The 15,784-nt window shown below is 43.1% G+C and overlaps 1 protein-coding gene and 1 pseudogene across 1 annotated transcript; both read left to right on the forward strand.

The window, feature by feature from the left end:
* The first annotated feature begins 4,153 nt into the window (after positions 1-4,153).
* LOC110341477 lies at positions 4,154-4,691 on the forward strand (annotated as a pseudogene).
* A 4,769-nt stretch (positions 4,692-9,460) lies between these two features.
* Calhm6 (calcium homeostasis modulator family member 6) lies at positions 9,461-11,851 on the forward strand. Its single transcript, XM_005073273.4, has 2 exons — positions 9,461-10,117; positions 10,744-11,851. The coding sequence occupies exons 1-2, from the start codon at positions 9,593-9,595 to the stop codon at positions 11,164-11,166; spliced, it is 948 nt and encodes a 315-aa protein (XP_005073330.1). The 5' UTR covers positions 9,461-9,592; the 3' UTR covers positions 11,167-11,851.
* The last annotated feature ends 3,933 nt before the right edge of the window (positions 11,852-15,784 follow it).

Here is a 15,784-nt window from a genome sequence, read left to right on the forward strand (position 1 = left end):
CTGATTTTAGAGGAATTGCGTTGAGTTTCTGTCCATTTAGTTTGATGTTGGCTGTTGGTTTACTGTATATGGCTTTTATTATGTTTAAGTATGTCCCTGTTATCCCAGATCTCTCCAAGACCTTTATCATGAAGGGGTGTTGGATTTTGTCAAAGGCTTTTTCAGCATCTAGTGAGATGATCATGTGATTTTTGTTTTTCAGCTTGTTTATATGGTGGATTACGTTGATGGATTTTCGTATGTTGAACCATTCCTGCATCCCTGGGATGAAACCTACTTGATCGTGGTGAATGATTGTTTTGATGTGTTCTTGGATCCGATTTGCCAGTATTTTATTGAGTATTTTTGCATCAATGTTCATGAGGGATATTGGTCTGAAGTTCTCTTTCTTAGTTGTGTCTTTGTGTGGCTTGGAGATCAAGGTTATTGAAGCCTCGTAGAAAGAGTTTGGCAAACACCCTTCTGCTTCTATTGCATGGAATACTTTGAGAAGAATTGGTATAAGCTGTTCTTTGAATGTCTGGTAGAATTCTGCACTGAGGCCATCTGGACCTGGACTTTTTTTGGTTGGGAGACTTTTGATGACTGCTTCTGTTTCCATAGGGGTTATAGGTCTATTTAAATTGCTTATCTGTTCTTGATTTAATTTTGGCAAGTGATAGCTATCCAGGAAGTCGTCCATTTCCTTCAAATTTGCGAATTTTGTGGAGTACAGGTTTTCAAAGTATGACCTGATGATTCTCTGGATTTCCTCAGAGTCCGTTGTTATGTCCCCCTTTTCATTTCTGATTTTGTTAATTTGCATGTTCACTCTTTGCTGTTTGGTAAGTTTGGACAAAGGTTTGTCTATCTTGTTGATTTTCTCAAAGAACCAACTCTTCGTTGCATTGATTCTTTGAATTGTTTTCCTAGTTTCTACTTCATTGATTTCAGCCCTCAATTTGATTATTTCCTGGCGTCTACTCCTTCTGGGGGAGTTTGCTTTTTTGTGTTCTAGAGCTTTCAGCTGTGCTGTTAATTCTCTAGTATAACTATTCTCCAGCTTCTTCATGTGGGCACTTAGTGCTATAAACTTCCCCCGTAGCACTGCTTTCTAAGTGTCCCATAGGTTTGGGTATGTTGTGTCTTCATTCTCATTGCATTCTAGGAAGTCTTTAATTTCTTTTTTTATTTCTTCTTTGACCTAGAAATGGTGCAGTTGTGCATTATTCAATTTCCATGAGTTTGTAGGTTTTCTGCAATTTGTGTTGTTGTTGAATTCTGATTTTAAAGCATGGTGGTCTGATAAGATGCATGGAGTTATTCCAATTTTTTGTAGCTGCAGAGGTTAGATATGTTGCCAAGTATGTGGTCGATTTTTGAGAAGGTTCCATGTGGTGGTGAGAAGAAGGTATATTCTTTTTTATGTGGATGAAATGCTCTATAGATGTCTGTTAATCCCAGTTTGGTCATTACTTCTATTAGACCCTTTGCTTCTTTGTTGAGTTTCTGTCTGGTATTCCTGTCTAGTGGTGAGAGTGGTGTGTTGAAATCTCCCACTATAACTGTGTGGGGGCTTTATATATGATTTAAGTTTTAGTAATGTTTCTTTTACGAATGTGGATGCTTTTGCATTTGGGGCATAGATGTTCAGGATAGACACTTCATCTTGGTGGATTTCGCCTGTGATGAGTATGTAATGACCTCCTTCATCTCTTTTGATTGATTTCATTTTAAAGTCTAATTTGTTAGATAATAGGATTGCTACCCCTGCTTGTTTCTTGGGTCCATTTGATTGGAAAATTTTTTTCCCGACCTTTAACTCTCAGGTAATGTCTGTCTTTGAGGGTGAGGTGTGTTTCTTATATGCAGCAGAAGGAAGGGTTCTGTCTTCGAATCCATTCTGATAGCCTGTGTCTTTTTATGGGTGAGTGAAGGCCATTAATGTTGAGGGATATTAATGACCATTGATTGCTCATTCTTCTTCGATTTGCAATGGTTGTTGTTGGTAGAATTATGTGTGGAATTTCACCCCTTTGTTCTTTTGGCTGTTGGTAGAGAGGAATTCTCTAATGCCTATGTTTTTCTGGTTGTAGTTAACTTCCTTGGGTTGGAGTTTTCCTTCCAAAACTTTCTGTAGGGCTGGGTTAGTGAGTACATATTGCTTGAATCTAGTTTTGTCATGGAATATCTTGTTTTCTCCATCTATAGTGATTGAGAGCTTTGCCAGGTATAGTAGTCTGGGCTGGCATCCATGGTCTTTTAGTGTTGGTAGAATATCTATCCAGGACCTTCTGCGATTTGCCAGTATTTTATTGAGTATTTTTGCATCAATGTTCATGAGGGATATTGGTCTGTAGTTCTCTTTCTTACTTATGTCTTTGTTTGGCTTGGGTGCCAAGGTAGCTTCGTAAAAAGAGTTTGGCAATGAACCTTCTGCTTCTATTTTGTGGAACAATTTAAGGAGTACTGGTATAGCTCTTCTTTGAATTTTTGATAGAATTCTGCACTGAAGCCATCTTGGCCTGGGCTTTTTTTGGTTGGGAGACTTTTTGATGACTGGTTCTATTTAAATTGCTTACCTGTTCTTGATTTAATTTTGGTAAGTGATGTCTATCCAGAAAATTGTTCATTTCCTTTAAATTTTCAAATTTTGTGGAGTACAGGTTTTCAAAGTATGACCTGAAGATTCTCTGGATTTCCTCAGTGTCAGTTGTTATGGCCCCCTTTTCATTTCTGCTTTTGTTAAATTTCATGTTATTTCTCTCTGCCTTTTGGTTAGTTTGGATAAAGGTTTGTCTTTCTTGTTGATTTTCTCGAAGAATCAATTCTTTGTTACATAAATTCTTTGTATTGTTTTCTTTGTTTCAACTTTATTGATTTTAGCCCTCACTTTGATTATTTTCTGGCATCTACTCCTCTGGGATGAGTTTGCTTTTTTCTTTTAGAGCTTTCAGTTGTGCTGTTAATTCTCTACTGTGACTATTCTCCAGTATCTTCATGTGAGCACTTACTGCTGTGAACTTTCCTCTTAATTCTTCTTTCAAAGTGTCCCATAAGTTTGGGTATGTTGTGTCTTCATTTCCATAGGTTTGGACAAATGTGTCATGGCCTGTACTTGTGCTTGTCCTATCATCCGGAATTGCTATTCTGTCCTCGATATTTCCTTTTGATTTTCTTCTTTTTGTCTTGTTCCCTGCTCCCTCCTTGGTGCTGGGGCTTGAACCCAGTACTTCGTACACACTAAACAACCACTCTATACTGAGCTCCAGGTCTAGCCCCTCTCATTCGCAGTAGCTACAGTGTTAGGTCAGAACCAGATCAGTGTTGGCCTAGATTTCTTTCTGTACTCTGTGTGCCAAACTCTCTTTCTACTCCTTATCAAACACTATTCCCTTTACTATCTCCACAACTTTGCCTTTCCCAGCGGGTCATAGCACTGTACCTTATAGAACCTGCTTAGATCGGCTTCCATTGCTTAAGTGATATTAAATACACACAATTTCATCATGCCTTTTATATATTGACAGCATTAAATAATTGAATAATATTTCAATGTCTGAATGTGCCACAATTGTTTCTCTGTTTGCTGAAAGACAGCTTGGTTATCCTAGGTGCTATTGCTTCTTTACAATGTTAGGAAATTATGATTAAAACTGCCATAAACATCTGTGTGTAGGTTTTCTGCTAGACACACACTCTTGCCTACTTTGGGTAGATATGTTAGAGTATTCCAGCTTGTAAGAAACTTTCAGATTCTCCCCCTAAGCAACTGTACCACTTTCCAACTCTGCCAGCAGTGACTAATCATGGTTTCTCAACAAGTTACTGTTGATAGATAGAACTAGGTCTTGTGAGCTGTAGTGGAGTGAGGCAATGGGAGTCTGCTCCACACATGAGGAGGAGATATCCAATCTGAAGGGGAGTCGGTAGTCCCAAGACAGAATTAAACTGCAAAGTAAAGTGAGTGGTACCTACCAGCAACTAAGTTTTCTAGATCGAAAACCTAATAATAGCCTTAACTGGTGTGAAAATTCTGAGAAAGAAATAACTTTGGGGGTAATATGAATTCTATTGAAGGTGTGAGGTAACTGGCGGATGTGTAAATGGAAATAACTGCTAAGCAACTGGAAATGACTTTATAGAACTTTGGAAGGGGGGTTGGGAAGGAAGATTTGGGCATGTTAACACATAGTCTAAGTCATGGTAAAGAACATTGATGAGGCGAAGGTCACAGACAAGATGGTACCCCCAGTACAGGTCTCTCCGCTCATCATCTGGTCCTTGGCATGGACTACAGCGTTAAATGCTACAGTTACCTAAAACCCCAGCCAGAGGAAGAGAGGAGGGTGGCAGCAGAGGAAAAGAAGAGACTGGATGAGCTGAAACAGATTGAGAGAGAACTTGCAGAAGGTGACGCCATAGTCCAGTCACATGCCTATGAGCTTGCCTTTCTTTAGCTGCTGAGGATGAATAAAGCTTTGTCGTGTGATGGGGAAAAAGAGAACATTGATGATGCTCAGTACATTTGAACATTTGCTATGCGCTGGAACTATTACAAGTGTGTTACATATATCAACTCATCTAGTCTCTATGACCCAGTGGATCAGATAAATGCATTTTCATTTTATAGATGAGAAAACACAGGCGCAGGAAGATTCACTTGCTTGCCCAAGTCGACACAGCTAGTGATGGAGCCAAGAAGATATCAATCAGGCAAGGAATGAACTTTGGTGGTCAGCAATATTAATGGCAGGAGAAGGCAGAGAGCCAGGGATGGAGACTTCGATCAACAGTCAGGGAGCCTGGAAGAAAGACAGAAGAGTGTCGTTGTAGCCCAATTTTGATTAACTGCCAGTGCAAGATCCTACCAAAGTAGAGTCCCATAGAGTCTGGCTCAGCCGGGAGTAAAACCTCTCCCATCTCAGTTCATTGCTTCCAGGAAAGGAAATAAAATCTAAAATAAAGTACAACAAAATAGTTATCTTTCCTCGGTCACTTTCTACAGCTCCAGTAAAAATGAGCATCTGTCTCTGGGTGACTGAGTTATGTGTAGTTAGGGAAGGCAGTAGAGAAACAAGGAAGCCAACGGGGCAGACAACTTGTCCTGAGCAAAAAAAAAAAAAAAAACAAAAAACAGAAGCAGACATGCTCAAAGGAGGAAGTCATGGGAGGTTCTTGGCTCTGCCCATGCCTCAAGCTTTACCTCCCCCCACCAGTGACTGGTGAAGGTGAGTGGGAGTGGGTGTTCAGGTAGCTATTCACCTGCACCTGGAACCTTCCCAGGCCTCTGTCTTCTGAATGCTGCACTGTCTCTCTGTGGATACGCTGTCACTGTTTGTCATCATGTTGACATTTGAAGGTATCTTCAGCTCTGAGATAAGTAGCATGCTCACAAAGGCGTGACCTCTACAAAAGGGCTTGAGCTGTGAACTGAAGAAAACAGGCAAGGAGAAAGCCTAAGTCTATCCTTTCGTCCTTCGTCTCCTAACTTTTCCCACAAACATTACATCCATCGACAGTCTCCCAGGTGCTCTTGTAGTTGGAGCCCGTGTGGTGAACAAATGAAGTCAAGCTTGATCTTCAGCCTCATGGAGTTTATCATCTAGTTTGGGAGGTAAACAAAAAAATAGCAAACATCAAATTAACCACTACAAAACTGTCACCTGTAATAAGGAAACAAGATGGAGCCAAAAGCAAGGACATGAATGACTCAGAAAAGGTTGTGGAAGATGCTGCTGAAACGTCCTATTCTCTCTCCTGCCATAAAGTCACAAACATGGACCACATGTCCCCCTTCCCTTGTGGTTAACTGAAGCCTGTGGCTGCTTCTGACCAGTGTTGGTGTCTGAGCAGGGTACTTCCCCAATAAAAACCTGACAATATTTGGCATGATTTTAGCAGCCAGTGATAGACAGCCTAGAAATTGTTCAAAGAGTCTAGAAAGTTGGCGGTCCTGCTATGTGGTGATTAGTGAAACTAACTTTTGTTATGAAGTGGGACCAGCGATTGTCTAACTAAGGATCATGTGGCTTTGGGGAGCGGGGGAGGACACAGCATCCATAGTGTGTATTTGCTGTTATCAGTTAGGTCCTGGTAAGTTGACATAAGCTCAAAGGGAATTGGCTAATTTGTAAACAAACCAGAAAGGAACAGAGCTATTTCACAGAGCTTTGCAAAATACAAATCCTTACAGGTTTTATAGACTCCAAACACAAAGACAGAGATTAACACATCACTGAAAGGCAAAGCCCATTAAATTAACCGTGGATAAGGTCAAATTAAAAGTGTGGCCTCTAGACCTATTAGTACATCTCTCAATAAACAAGGCACTTCAGGACTGACAGTATTAATATACTCTGCTGAATAAACACGCAGGACAAAGATAAAATTGGTGTGAATGGGGGTGATACATGTCCAGAAAGCAAAAGAATACAGTAGATCTAAGAAACAACTTTCCAAAAACAAAGGCAAATATTGGCAAGCATACTTGACTGGAATCAAAGAGATGAGGTGCTTACTAATTTTAGGAGAAATCATAAGCTCAAGTGAACATATGTTCCTTTAGTATTACACAAGTAACACAAGAACCCAGAAAATTGTTTAGTTGCCCAGAAGTGCAGTATGAAGCTGAGGAGAAGATTTCAAGAAACTGGAAGACACAGAATCATGACATGTTTTACAAATCAGTTCAGAATTACTGGTCTTCTTTACAGCCAGGCACCCAGGATCACTGCTTGTGTATTAATTGCCATTTATTCACAGGATTTTTCAGGACACTCCTGGTCATTCCATCTTCTTCCTCTGTATAATCTTATAACTACCTCATTTTTTATGTTCTTCCTGCTTTACTGTTAAGGATAACAGGAGACCTTTCTGTCTTGATCTTCTCGTGTCTAACAGTATCAGTCACTTCCTATAGAAGACAAGCATAGTGTGTATGCTTATGAATCATTTTCACGAATGACTGACTGAAGATATAAACTAACTAATGAAGTGGCTAACAAATTAATTTAGTTGGAGAAGGAAGCAGACAGTTTATGCGGGGGGGGAATTGAAGTCAGATCTTTGACGAGATCCAGAGAGTGGAAAGTTTCCTACCATCTCCATTCAAGTTGAATAAACAAAAGAATGAAAACAGATGGTAGAGGGTACAGTTGACATAGGAAAGGAGACATTCTGAGTGGCTTTGAGATTGAGGGGAGGATAAACTATTATACAGAGATGGGAAATCTCAGGTTTGGCCATTATGGAAAATAGCCAGGAAAAGGCTAGCCCTTCTTGACATGGGGGATCTGATTTCAGAAGGTATTTTGGGTTTCCCTTGGTTAGTACTTGGATGGCAGAAATTTAAGAATAAGGATTAGTCAGGCTGGAAAAAGGCATTTTCGGTATGCTTCAATTAAGGAAAACTGAAATAAAGCCACCTGCATGAAGGTTGTGGACACAGCCAGGTTCTTTCTTGATGGCGTATGGAAATGGTGGATGAAGAACAAGACATAAACAATGAGAATAAAATTAGCCAAGACTCATGGGAATGAAGATGGTCTAGAAGGTGAGGACTAGAGAGACGAGAGTCACAGCCGACTAGATTACCCTCAATCATGCAGAGTCACTAGCCCTGCTGAGGCTGCGGGACAGTAAAAACCCTGGTCTGACTTTCTTCTAACCACACATGGAAAGAAGGGCATCTTGTCACACCACTCTTGAGTTTTTGTGCTAGCGTCACTGGCCGTAGTGGTATGCGTAACTAGGAAGGCAAGTGGACTAAGAAAAGAATGCTTCTTGACCCATTTCAAAACTTACCAAATGAAACAAAGCCAGCCTAGTGTGGGCATCAAGGGCAGCCAATTTATTGTGACTATCCACGAAGACTCTCTGTGGATGCCCTCCTTGTGGCCAGCTAAAAGCCACATGAATTATTTAGGGTATCGCATGGCCATCAAGTACCTGCACATATCCCTTGGTCTGAACCCGAGCACACCCGTGGAGCCTGAGATAATACATAAGGAAGTTAATTGTTTGTGTATTCTTGGAGTGTAAGACATAACCTGTCAGATCGATCGCTCTTTCAACTGAATGCCCCAAATGGAGCTTTTCTCAAATGTTGCTCAACTCATCACAGTAATCAAAACCAGACACTACTACTTCCTCTTTGACAAATGAAGAGGCTAAGTCTTAGAGAGTGGTAACACAGAGACAGAACACCCAGGTACAAAGCTGTGTTCCTTCTTGTAACCCTCTCTTCATTTGGGAGCCATGAAATAGTAGGGTTCAATGCCACAGCCTTGATTACAGTTTGTATCAGAAGAGCTGTCACGTGAAGAGTGAAGACAGGAGGCATGTAAGATGTGGTTTCACCTTGGAAGTCCTTGGTTCAACTAGTGTTCTGTTTTGGTTTTTGTTGAAGGCAAGGATGTAATTATTTCACTAGACCCAAGATAAATGATAAATGGGTGTGTATTGGGGACCAATTACACAGAAAAATACAAAGAACCTCGGGAGCATTTCTCTGCACTTCCTACCAGATGGGCTGACCCACCAGAAAGGAAGCGCCCAGGAAAGTCACACCTCAAGGTACCCACACACACACCCAAGAGGGGCGTGGCTACCGTTACAAGTTCACCGCAAGACATTTTGTTGTTGCTGTTGTTTTGTTTTGAAACAGAGTCTCACAGGAGCCCTGTCTGCCCTGGATCTCCAGATACAGACAGACTGGCTTTGAGCTCTGCCTCCCCAGTGCTGGGGTTAAAGGCTAGCACCACCAAGCCCAGCCTCTTTCGAGTAGCCTCCTCTGTGCTGATGGTCTGTAGTCATGAAGTAATAATCTGATATCCCTGGAAGTACAGAAAGCATTGTGGTATATCTGTGAAAATTATCTGTTATACTAAGATAAATTAACAGTACATTCAGCCTTTGGGGATATCAGAGAGAGAGAGAGAGAGAGAGAGAGAGAGAGAGAGAGAGAGAGAGAGAGAGAGAGAGAGAATTTGACTCCATTCACAGTTTTGCTGTGGTTTAGCATATAAAGGAAAATGAGAAAGTGTGCCTGTGCTTCCTGTAATTGGGTGTAGGCTTAGGAATTAGGATTGATACAATAGAGGGAAATTTCTGTAGCTCTCTGTTTTGATTAATTGACCACATTGTAAGAAGTCATGTTGCCTTGGAGGAAAGCAAGGTCCAGAACTCTCCCACATGTTCCCTGTCTTCACTCACATGACAGTGTGGCCAGGACCTCTGCCTTCTGCTCTCTTCTGCAGCTTGGGTCCTGGAAGGTTGCCTAGAGACTGAGTGGGGGATGAAGAAGTGACAGGCACACAGACACCCAGGCAATGAAGCTGTCACTCAGGGCTTCATCTGCTCCCTACAGCCCTTGGATGTGGAATGGGTCCTGGGTGAAAGATCTAGGGGCAAACTTGTGGGCCTCTGCCAGAGTTGGCTTGCTAGAGAAAGAAAAGTGAAACCCAGAAAGGGCTGAGAAGCCCTCTTCCCTTTTCTAAAGTTACTTCAAAGCAGGGTGTAAAGTCCCAGACCGGGTTCATTCAACCCTGCAGACACAGAGAGCATAGCCGAAGCTTCTGGACCCGCGGGGTGCCCAGGGTGAGCAGAATCCATGGAGAAGTTCAAGGCCATGCTGGACCTGCAGAGCAAGCACCGCAGCGCCCTGGGCTATGGCTTGGTGACCCTGTTGACGGCGGGTGGGGAGAAGATTTTCTCCGAGGTGGTGTTCCAGTGTCCCTGCAACGCCACCTGGAACCTGCCCTATGGCCTGGTGTTCCTGCTGGTGCCAGCACTGGCACTCTTCCTCCTGGGCTATGCGCTCAGCGCGCGCACCTGGCGCCTGCTCACAGGCTGCTGTTCCCGGAGCGCGAGCGCGCGATCCAGCTCGGGGTTGCGCCGCGGGTTCGTGTGCGCGCAGATCAGCGCGGCCGCCGCGCTGGCGCCCCTCACCTGGGTGGCAGTGGCGCTGCTCGGGGGCTCCTTCTACCAGTGTGCTGTCAGCGGGAGCGAGTCCATGGCCAGGCACCTGTGCAAGGGCCGCGACCCCAGCTGCGTCGCCAAGCTACCGCAGGTTCCCTGCAAGAAGCAGGAGGCGGAGATGCAGGACATCCTGAGTCAGCTCAGGGCTCAGTCTCAGGTCAGACTCTGGGCACAGAGAGGCGGGGAAGAAGTCGGTGGGTTTTCTCTACACCAGCAACAGTGAATATTTAAACAGCAGGGAAGGAGGGGGCATTCGTCCAGTAGCTGGCGCTGTAGGAGCCAGAATAAGTTCACCTGGACTGGCACCTCCTGCGTGATCATGCCTAGTGTTCCCTTCCACTGTGCAGCAAAAACTCAGGCCTGGTGAAGTTGCACATCCGAGGGAAACTAGAGACGTTTTTACAATAGAACTCGTCTTGCCAGGCCCAAACCCACCACCCACACTATCCAAGAACTTAGGAAGCCCCGCGGCTCTTCAGAATAAATGGATGCTCCTTTCTCTGTATCTGCCGAAACTCCACGTTTTCAGTTCTAAGGGAGTGACGTGTGTGAGCTCCTTCTTCCGCATTTGACATGACACGGACTCGGGTTGATTTTTCAAGATAGTAGTTGTTTGATGTACGGGGGGTGGGGGTATTGTTACTAACACTCCTTATTCTAAAGGGCTTGAGACACAACTTTTTCATCATCGAAGCTAGTAAATAGTTCAGACTTTATTCCAGGCTTTTAAATTTTTCTAATGTCAAAGGTCACTAAGTTGGCATCTTGTTGTGTTTTCTGTAGGTGCTGGGCTGGGTCCTGATAGCAGCAGTCATCATTTTACTTCTGGTCGTGAAGTCTGTCACTCGATGTCTCTCTCCGGTTAGTTATCTGCAGCTAAAATTCTGGGAAATATATTTGGAAAAGGAGAAGCAGATCCTTCAAAGTGAAGCTATGGAACATGCGACCCAGCTGGCCAAAGAGAATGTCAGGTGTTTCTTTGAGTGCACGAATCCGAAGGAATGCAGTACCCCGAGCAGTAAAGCCTGGCAGCAAATCTCCGCCCTGTACACGTTCAATCCCCAAAAGCAGTACTACAGCATGTTGCACAAGTACGTGAACAGAAAGGACATGAGTGGCAGCCTCCGCTCTGTGGAAGGAGACGCAGTGGTCCCTGTCCTTGGCTTTGTAGATGCCTCCGGGATGGCCACCACTCATGGGGTGTGATCTTACAAGTGAACAGGGAAAAAAAAATCATGTTGAATTGTTGCTTCACATAAGAAAGTGAACATTAGTATGTTTTATGGCTGCTTGCTTTCTTCTTCCAAATTGTGAGACTTTCAGATCTGAGATTGGGACTTATGTCTCACCATTTTTTTTCATGTGTTTATTGTTAAACAAAACTGAGGGAAGATAATTTGCCCAAAGTGACAATCTAGACTACAAGTTTTATACCTTTATTTTGTGTCAAATAAGAGTCACTGGTGTAGGAATAATTGAACTTCAGATCTTTCTGTTACATTATCTGACGCTAGTTTCAAGGTTGGGGTGTTGTTGTTGTTGTTTGCCAAAGACAGAGTATTAGGAACCTAACACTAATGTCATTATAATTTGCTTTGTGCTTTAGTGCCCACTGTATTTCTAACCAGACTTACCACTATTGTTCAAGTACTATGACATTTATGATTCTAATATGGTTTCTGTATAAAAGTTAATCATGAAAAAGAAAACTGTAGACAATGATTTTTTTTCCATTTTTAAGATCAAAGGCGCCCTAGTACACACCTTTAACCCTGCCACTCAGGAGGCAGAGGTAAGCAGGTCTCTGAATTTGAGGCCACCCCAAATTCCAGGGCAGACAGGTTGAGATCCTGTCTCAAACAAAGCAAAATAAACAAAAAAGATTTGCCTATCTGTGCTGCATTCGTTTTTAAGGTCAGAGGGAACTTTCAAAAACTATCCACTATGGTAAATTTAAAGCACACATAGCAGAAAGAGGCTGAGGGCTGAAGGGATGGCTCGGTGCTTAAGAGCTTTTGCAGCTCTCAGAGGGGACCCAGCTTGGGTTCCCAGCACCCACGTATTGGCTCATAACTTCAGTTCCAGGGTATCTGACGCCACCTTCTGGCCTCTTTGGGCATTTACCACTACGCACATACATGCAGGCAGGCAAAGACCTATACATATAAGAACATAGCTTTTTACAGGGATAGGAAAGTATTATGACCACCCCACACACACACATATCTAATCATCATACGTTTTCAAAAGAACGGGGAAGCAAGATAGAAACCCTATGTCATCCAAATAATTAAAAACTACAGTTGTGATCTGGTTTAGAGAGTGGGAGTTAGGGGTTTGGGAGAGAGAACCTGTGGGAAGCTGGAGTGTAAAGTAGCAGGTGAGCAGAGCCTGTCAGTCAGGTGGCTCAGTGTGAGGAAGGCTGAGGTGGGGGAGGGGCACAGCACTGCTGAGGTTATAAAGCAAGGGGGGGGGAAATTTGCAGTACCTTAGAACTAAGATTCCGTTTTCAGCCTATTACTGCACACACACACACACACACACACACACACACACACACACACACACACACTTTTACAGCTTATTAGCCAAAGTGGAGATGGTGGAGGCAAATCATGTTGTCTCCCAAGTAGAAACAGAGAGGAATGAGTTGAGTTGAGTTACTGGTGATCACAACAGGGAAAGTGCACTTTGTACATATACATGGCTGGGTTGTGGGTTGTTGATAGGCAGGAAGTAAAAACTGTGAGAGCTGCTACAGACAGAATCCTGCTCATTGAGACTGTAAGATCTTTCTAGATCACCTACCTTTTTTTAGTTTGTCATTTCAGTCCACCCCCCAAAGTTATGGCTACTTCCTGTATTTTTAAAAACATGAAATCTCTAAACTGTAAAACAAGCATTCGTCAGATTTAGTCCTCTTTCCTTGCCTGGAAAGGTCTGTGTCAGCTTCTGTTGGCCCTTTTTTCCCTTAAGCTAGTCATCAGGGATGGATGTCCTGTTGTGGGGGTCACGTTTAACAAGAAACTTGGCAGGGAAAACTACAGGATCAGGACTTTTCCCTCCCCCCAAAAGATTTTTTTTTAATCATACCACGTCTAGTTTCATTTCTCTCTTTCTTTGTTTCATTTTCCAGTTTTGTTTTATGTGTTCAACCCTTTCGGACGTATTGCATTTTCTCCATTGTTTTGACTTGTACTCCACATTTTCTTCTGGAATTTAGAGAGTTTTGAAAAATGTAATTTAAGATAAAAATATTATGATGGAAGAAAACCGTGAGATAAAACACCTCATTCCTTTGTGCTTCTCAGAGGGAGTATCAGGCCAGTATCACCTCGTAAATGCTGATCTGTAACTCTTAGCACAGAATATAATCTCACCATGTCGGTATACTACAATTCACCTCAACAAAAAGTTACTGCACAGTTCTCAGGGTTAGTAGTACAGGCTCTCTTATTTTATGTACACATTTGCAAACACATACATGCTCATAAAAAGCATAAAGATAAACACTAAGTTATCAAATGTACTTACTTCTGGAAGTTAAGATTGATGTAGAAAATTGAAAAAAAATCTCTTAGCTGTGTGGTGGTGGTGCATGCCTTGAATCCCAGAACTGGGGAGGCAGAGGCAGGTGGATGCTTGAGTTTGAGGCCAACCTGATCTACTGAGCTAGTTCCAGGACAGCTAGGGCTACACAGAGAAGCCCTGTCTCAAGAAACAAAACAAACAAGAAAGAAAGGAAGAACAGAAGGAAGGAAGGGAAGAAAGAAGGAAGAAAGAGGAAAAATCCTTATATACATTTGATCTTTGGATTTGGGGATAAGTGTGTAATTAGGAAAGATTTGGAGTTCTGCATGGTTATTGAGATATGCAGTCAACAAAGCAGTTTTATATCTGTAACCTGGGTTCACTTTTGACAAGTTTGTGGGCTACCTACAAAACACATTATTCACATTCAAAATTGAGAACTTGAAAGTTAGATTGGATGAGCTTGTAAGGTCACATGGGCAGTGGAGGTAAAACGGTAGCTGGGGTCTGACCTACTGTGGCTCCTTGGCTGTTTTCATTACTAACTCTCGTAGTTCCCTTCTTAGCCATGTGTGCCTGTGTGCAGAGACAGAGGTGTTCCCAGTTAGACCCAATACTTCACATTTCATTTTGAAACAGCAGCTAAGGTAGTAAAGATGTGACCAAGACACAATAGTATTATTTCCTGGTGAGGACATGGTCATTGTCTTTGGACAAGACACACCAGTCCTCTAGGCTTGCCCTCAAACATACTACACCATGAACTCAAGACGAATACCCTGATTTGCTGTGTGTTTGCTGGCTTAACAGACGAGCTTTCTTTATCACCAGTTTTATGCTGTCCTGAAACTTGATTCTTAGAAAAGATACAGGGGAGAGATTGTGTGGTTAAAATTTGCTGGAAGACAAGTATGTAATATTGCAAATGACGACCCTCCATCGTGATGAGCACTAGGCAAGATAATACAGTTCAGAAAGCATAGATTAAACATGGTCTCCATCCAAAGCCATGGCTAAAAATATCAACTGATACTGCAAGTCCCCAGGGAACACCTGATGCTACAACCGTGTGCCAAGTGCTTCCGAATGAACAACAACCGGGTGAGCCTGTTTCACAATATCCTACATCTTATCTACCAGGTGTCTTGTGGTAAATAATTCTCTAGACGACAAGAGACAGAGAAATAGTCTTCGGGCCAGCCATTGCAGCAACAGCTGAGGCTTATTTTGTCAGCTGCCAACTGTGGCAATCTTCCTAAAACAGGTGTCTGCTTCTGTTGCTTGGACTTGGAATGATGGAGATCCAAGCTGCTGACACCAGCAAATCTAGATAGAGGCTGAACTCCTGCCGTTGAGGAAGAGACTGGCCGTTACTCAGTTTCCAAAACAGGAAGCTCAGTTTGTCACTTGTGGGCAAAAGGGGGACTTGTAGGCCATGGTTGTCACTTACAATGAATCTTCGAACTCCGTATAGCGTTTTATGGAAGTAGATTTCCGGACACTGGGCTGCAGAAGTGGGGGTTTGTAAACTGATAGAATTTGGAGCATGGGAGTGCAGCTACTGGCTGGTTAGCCAGTGTTCACAACTGGGAGACTCCCACAGCTGAGGATTTCAGTGGTGGGTTTCTTGTTGACTCATTAGCATGCAGAACCAGGCACTTAAGCAAAGGATTGGTGGGACTGGAACAGGTTTCCATTTAGTTCATTTAGTGTCTGTTGCTGGATAGACACTGGCCAGCAGCAGTTTAGGGGAGGAAAGGAATTATTTGGTGTGCACTTCTGCATCCCAATCCATGATAAAGGGACCCCAGGGCAGAAGCTGGAGGCAAGAACTGGAGCACAGACCATGGGGGAGTGCTGCTTACTGGGTTGCTTCCTGTGACTTGCTCAACCTGTTTTACTGGACACCCCAGGCCTACTAGCCTAGGGATGGCACCTCCCACAGTGGGCGGGGCCCAGTTATGTTTTAATTAAAGGAAGCAGGGCAAGTCCTAAAGTGCTGCTTCCTACTCAGGTGATTCTAATTTATGACAAATTACCATTGAAACCCACCATTGTAAGTGACTTCTTGATAGAGACTGAGCATAATAGCACTCTGTGTAGCCCTCTGTGTAGCCCTGGTTGTCCCAGAACTCTGTCTGTAGATCAGGCTGGCCTCAAACTCAAACTCAGAGAGCCACCTGCCTCTGCCTGCCTAGTGCTGGTATTAAAGACTTGCAACCGCCTTGCCCTGACTCATAGCACTTTCTACTGTGCTATGTTTCTTCCTCGAATTATAAACTAGAAACCTTTA

This window comes from Mesocricetus auratus, unplaced genomic scaffold, assembly GCF_017639785.1.
Source record: "Mesocricetus auratus isolate SY011 unplaced genomic scaffold, BCM_Maur_2.0 Super-Scaffold_100018, whole genome shotgun sequence".
In the NCBI taxonomy this organism is placed as follows: Eukaryota; Metazoa; Chordata; class Mammalia; order Rodentia; family Cricetidae; genus Mesocricetus; species Mesocricetus auratus.

Coding starts and splice junctions, on each gene's coding strand:
- Calhm6 (XM_005073273.4), top strand. CDS start 9,593: ATGGAGAAGTTCAAGGCCATGCTGGACCTGCAGAGCAAGCACCGCAGC. Junction 10,118..10,743: donor AGCTCAGGGCTCAGTCTCAG/GTCAGACTCTGG, acceptor TGTTTTCTGTAG/GTGCTGGGCTGGGTCCTGAT.